We start from the raw sequence: 6,101 nt of genomic DNA on the forward strand, positions 1-6,101 counted from the left end.
GTGACGCACAAATAAGCTTCAATTCAGGAAAACTGCAACAGAGTATCTCCCTTCAATCAATTCGAGTCGATTAATCGAATCAGGAATTTTTGACCTCATGCATTAATTGTTCGTTTAAGTTACGATGGCTATAAAGGTGCAAATGCCACCAAACACCCGCACTCACACAATATTTACAGGTGTAAATTATTCAGCAAATGGTTCTAAATTCTAGAGCTGCAACCGATTAATCGACTCAAAGTGATCCAAAAAAATCATTCAACCATAATTCTCCTGAATCAAAGCTTTGTTTCCTTCATTTCTCTGCTGTTAAACATTGTTTGTTCCACTGTTGTGTTTCACACGGACGCTTATTGCGACGCACAAAGAAGCTTCAATTCAGGAAAACTGCAATAGAATATTTCCCTTCAATCAATTCGAGTCAATTAATCAAATCGGGAATTTTTGCATTGGCTTCAAGCACCTAGTCGATTAATCGATTGCAGCTCTACTAAATTCCATTTGGCTCCTGAGTTTTAGCATTTCCTGCATAAATCAGAATATCCACTTGTCCAAAAATAGTGACAATGTATCACAAAGTAAACCAGTTAAAGCAAATGTAAGGTTGTTGCAAAAAAAAACCAAAAAAAAAACCAGGAAACACTAAACAAAAAGACCACCACAGTCTTCCCATCTCTCCTTTGAATTTTTATTAAAAGCGGTGTCATGTTTAATCTTCGTCCTCTTCCTCCTCGTCCTGGTTGATCTGGAAGTAGCGCAGTTCGTAGCTCTCCTTGGTGTTGGCCACCACCCGCAACCAGTCCCTGAGGTTGTTCTTTTTGAGGTACTTCTTGGTGAGATATTTCAAGTACCTGAAACACATAAGGTGGAATGGACCATGTACACGTTTAGACTCTAGTAGTTGTTTTCACAGCTCGTCTATATACTGTGGAAAAGTGGTTGAACACAATAAAAACATGACGTCCAATAGTTTAGAGGAGTGGGAGTAACCTGCGCAACATGATATCATGAATTGCGTACAGATAATACGCCACTTTTAACTGGTGTGTTATCTGTACGCATTATAAGCTTTCTGCGTGTATGTTCACACCGTGTCAAATACCACACGATTAGCAGGTAGGGGTTAGGGTTAGGGGTTACGGATATGTAAACCGGAGATGCTGGCGTACATAGACAGTAGGGGTGTAAGGATTACCGGTATAAAGATAAACCGTGGTAATATTGCCAACTGTTAGTATTACTGTTTAAATTCTAATTATCATGATAACCATGTTTGATTACCGCACTTTGAAAACTCATGCTATTGCTTATTTCCTGGAGCAGCAGCAGCACTCCAGGCGCGCATGCCAGTCTGAAAGTTTTGGCCTCTGAAAACATGGCTGAAGCACCTGCATGGACAGCACTCCTGGGATTTGAGGGTAACGGGCTCCCACACGACCCGGTCCGAGTGCACAGAGAGAGTGAGAGAGAGACCTCCGTCCTATCTATCTATCTATGAAAAAGAAACTAAAATAATTCAAACTTGATATGGTAAATGGTCAAACAATGGTCATAAGGTGAAACTTTAATGCAAATTTGTATGTTTGATGTTTACATATTAATATTTGAATGTTTCTGCCACAGAAAGTACATTGTGTCTATTTATTTATTTATTTCAAAATACAACTTGGTTAAATTATTTCAGTGTGTGTATTACTCTGCATTTGTTTGTTTATTGTTGACGTGGTATGACTGTTTCTGTGTGAGTGGTGACTGTATTTTGAATTTCTCCTTGGGGATTACTAAAGTATATCAATCTATCTATCTGTCTGTCTGTACTTTTTGAACATTTTGAGCACATTTCAACAATGCCGTGACAATTTTGGTCACAATAACCGTGATATGAAATCGTCATATCGTCACATCCCTAATTGACACGATGAAATGGTGTTGAATAACACATGAAAGGATGAAAATGCGTACGTATAGCACGCTAAATGCCATAAGAACTGGCGTGAAATACAACGTGATTTCATGAGATCAGTCGGACGTGCGATAGATGGCACAAAATGTACCACAAGATAGACGAGTAATCCCCAGTAAGTCTATTCATGTTGAATGTTTTAATGTCATTAGCCTCCGCAGTGGATAATAAAATGACCTATTATGTATGCTCTATGCTGCGGAATAAGCAAAACCATTTTCTATGCTCTATATATGCACTTCGGCTCAACTCCCACTGGTCTGAGGAAGTTTACATTATGTTTGCTGACCTGTCTTCTCATCATTGAAGTATAGATGCAATGTTTGTGAAAGAGTGTTGTTTAAGTGGGCATCCTTTCATAAGTTTGTCTTGTGACACAGACGGCTCGACAATGTGTTGTGGCTTCTCAGTGGCACTTCTCTTGACCTACACCCACCAGGCCATATTTCTGTCACACCTAAATTTCAAAACTACACAAAGTCATTTTATGATTAATAATACTAAGGGTAATTTTCCAGATCTCTGTGTTCATTTAACTAAAATAGTAGAATTTGCACGTTTGTAGCACTGACAAAACCAAGACAAGCTAATGTTAACAACTCCCACTGAGGTCTTCTGGTAATAGCCAGTGCTCCAATTAAAATTCAATGTGTTACAGTCACCCTCTGGTGGCAGCTTTCAACCCTTCAGATAAATGGCTGCTCTATGTGAAGCATTAACATCTTCAAAGAGCTGACCAGCACCAGTTTTGATTAGCTTTTTATCCACAGTGACCCATCACAACTGAGTGTAGTTATTCTGTAGTATTGTCATCATCAACACAATTACTGGAAAAGTTTTTTGTAGCATTGAAAGCTACTTAACTTATACGTTATACATCTGATTAAAAAAAGTTAATCAAGATCTGACTTCCTTTATGTGTTTTTTTTACCCATTTCATGACTGCTTTAACCATGGCTGGATAATAAATCAAAATTATGGTTTTACTTTTTGAAAATCATGAGAAATGCCTAAATTGCAAAATTAACATTCTTCCCTTGAAAACCTTTCCTGTTCAACAAAAATTAAATGTACAGCCCATTTCATTCTTGTTTTATTTTAATTGTGAAAGTGTTTACATGTGTGTTTACAAGTGTCATACATGGAATATTGTTTCAGTAGATCAAGTGCAAGTTATTGCCCTGACCACAAAAAGGTCAATTAAAATAAACTTTCCATAGATATCTATAGAAGTTTATTCATAAACATTCATTATATTTGTCATATTTTAGCTTTGCTATACTCACATTATCATTTGGAGTAGCTGCGTCTTTTCTAGTGACAGGTGACTTGAGAGTAAAACACTAGATGAAGGTTAAGGCCTTAAATAAGGTGTTAACTTTCGATAGGCATGGTGTCATATACAGAATGTTATATGTAATTTTAATTTCATGACAAAAAATTAACACTTGTGGAATTTTTTTTTTTTAAAGCCTTAGCGCATACTTGTTCATCAGTTGACTGTGATGATGCAGACCGAGTAAAGAGTTGATCTCAGCCTTTGTTCCCCAATTCAGTCCACAAGGAGGGGTGAACTATAACCTTTTGACAACCAAGTCAACACAGGTGTCTCATACATATAACAAAATGTTTCATCAGATTTCATTCTGATGTTTCTATCAATGTTATGCTACTTTCAGGGGAGATCTTGTCCTTTCAAATTCTAAGCACTGCAAAAAAGACGTCACTGATAAATACACAAATATTCCACTGATCAGACATGACCGCTAGTGTCACACTGCATTTTGTACCTCTTGGAGAAGGGAACTTCCGAATTTACAGCAATTTTGCTCTTGCTCCTCTCAATGGACACGACACCTCCTCCCAGGTTCCCAGCTTTGCCGTTGACCTTGATGCGTTCCTGCAGGAACTGCTCCTGGAAGTGCAAAGAGTACAAAAAGTTTGAGTAAGAAAGTCCGACTTACTGTTGAATTTGTTAGTACACTTAAAAGCCACCCTGGTGTCCATTACGTAATAGCACAGAAATGACTGGCAGTGTTTGACAGCTTTAATTTCAGATTTTAATTATTGACATGGGCGCTTGTGAGACTTGTATGTTTATTTTGACTAAAATATTACTCCAGGTTTTCTCTGGAGATCTCTGGATCTGCTGCTGTGGTCCTGCCTCTCTCCTGCCTTCATCGTCATCACTCACTTATCCATATAGTTACGATAGTGTTTATTATATTGTTCCATAGATGTTCTAGTTCAGTTATCTGTGCATCAACTGCATCCATGTGTCTCCCCCTACTTCCCCCCTTCTCCCCCAATCTCTCTCGATCTCTATCACTCTCTCTTTTTCTCCTCCTTTACTCTCTCTCTTTAACCCCAGCTGGTCAAGGCAGACGGCCATCCTCCAGGAGTCTGGGTCTGCTCCAGGTTTCTGCTGTTAAAGGGAAGTTTTTTCCTCACCACTGTCACCAGTCACAAGTGTTTGCTCCTGGAGGATTCTGTTGGGTTTCTGTAAATTGGCTTAGAGTCTGGTTTTGACCAACTCTATATGTAAAGTGTCATGAGATAACTTTTGTTAGGATTTGGCACTATATAAATAAAATTTGATTTGATATGACTTTCTTGTTTATTTTCTATTAGACCCCTCCCCAGTTGCTGGTCACATTTCAAGTCATCTACATAGTCCATGTCATAAATACTTAATTACTTGGTGTTTCTGGTGTCTCTGTATATATGTCGTTTTCAATGGGCTCAATTAAACTGACAAGTCATAAAAAGTAGAAAAAGTGTCACCTGTGTATAAAGTGGGATACTTACAAAGTTGGCAGCATCCATGATGCCATCCTCAACCGGGTGAGTACAGTCTAGGGTGAATTTGAGGATCTGCTTCTTCCTCTTCCCTCCCTGCTTTTTGACCACCTGCTTTTTCTGGGACACACATTATACATAAGATTATAAGTACTACCACAACATGTGCACCTGTAAAAATGACAAATAAAATTGTTTAGCTGCGTCAAGATATCGGAAGTTTGTAGCTGTTGTGTATTCAAATCTGTATGAGACATGGACAAGAGCAAAAAGTTGGTAAATTTTTAACTATTTACAAATATTCGTTCTACCGGCGTTTCATGGTACCACCGCTAGCTCATGTTAGCATAAGCAGTTAGCCCAACGTGGTGGAGGCTAACACAGTAAACAAAACTTCAAACGAGGCTAAAAAGACTCGGCGAACATTCATTAAGGTTCAGTGATTATATATAGTTCTCTATGTGAAGCGAACAAGTGAAAATATATGGTGTACATGCGGTTTATCTTGGCGTTTGTCTACTCACAATCGGGGCCATGGCTGACACGTTCAGCTAAAAGGAAGGAGGAGAGCATGCGCAGGAAGTGTAATAGCCGGCGGAGACAGCGATCCGATCGATTTATCTGTGTTCGATTAACCATGCGACTGGGGAATAGGAATAAGGCTGAAACACCTTTTGATTATTTTTGCCAAATTTCACAGTCATTGCTCCAAATTTGCACATCAACGTCCAAACATCACTGTCTTCAAAGCCCTTTTTTCCAATTACGTGGACAATTTGAGAAACAGTATAAATTCTAAAGCAAAAAAAAAAAAAAAAAAAAAGTCAAATGTATAATCTTATTCAATTTGTATAATTTCTATTTATTCCTCGAGCAATTTTTAAAAAAATTTTATCACATATTTTTATTTATTTTTATTAATTCATTTTATTTTATTATTTTTATTTATTTATTTTCTTTCCTAATGTTTTTACTTACATGTATTTCTCTATATAATGTAAAAGATTTTGTGAATTATGGAACTTTCTACCCTTGTTGTTGTATACTATTACGTATATTTACTGTTCAGTGTTAATGGTTCAAATAAAAAAGAAAAAAAAAAAAGAAAAAAAAAATAGTAAGGCTGAAACACTGCAATTTGTTTATTTTTTTTTTATTATTTCAGTCAGGCACAGTGCCATTCTGTTGACAGTGATATGCAGTCAAATATCTTGTAATTTTTTTTTAAAATTTTTTTTTTAGCTCTTTTGTGCCTTCATACTTTACGTAAGTATTAATGTAAAAACAGTAAAGTTAGCTCAGGCTCATTTAGTTTCATGCACTAAGCTAGCTCAATTTT

At 37.1% G+C, this 6,101-nt stretch overlaps 1 protein-coding gene across 1 annotated transcript; it reads right to left on the minus strand.

Moving 5' to 3' along the window:
• Nucleotides 1-666: 666 nt before the first annotated feature.
• Nucleotides 667-5,371, minus strand: LOC115419739 (60S ribosomal protein L22-like). Its single transcript, XM_030134708.1, has 4 exons — nucleotides 5,287-5,371; nucleotides 4,772-4,882; nucleotides 3,754-3,878; nucleotides 667-851 (listed from the first exon to the last, which is right to left on the minus strand). The coding sequence occupies exons 1-4, from the start codon at nucleotides 5,296-5,298 to the stop codon at nucleotides 710-712; spliced, it is 390 nt and encodes a 129-aa protein (XP_029990568.1). The 5' UTR covers nucleotides 5,299-5,371; the 3' UTR covers nucleotides 667-709.
• Nucleotides 5,372-6,101: the final 730 nt, after the last annotated feature.

The sequence above is a fragment of the Sphaeramia orbicularis genome, chromosome 5 (assembly GCF_902148855.1).
Source record: "Sphaeramia orbicularis chromosome 5, fSphaOr1.1, whole genome shotgun sequence".
In the NCBI taxonomy this organism is placed as follows: Eukaryota; Metazoa; Chordata; class Actinopteri; order Kurtiformes; family Apogonidae; genus Sphaeramia; species Sphaeramia orbicularis.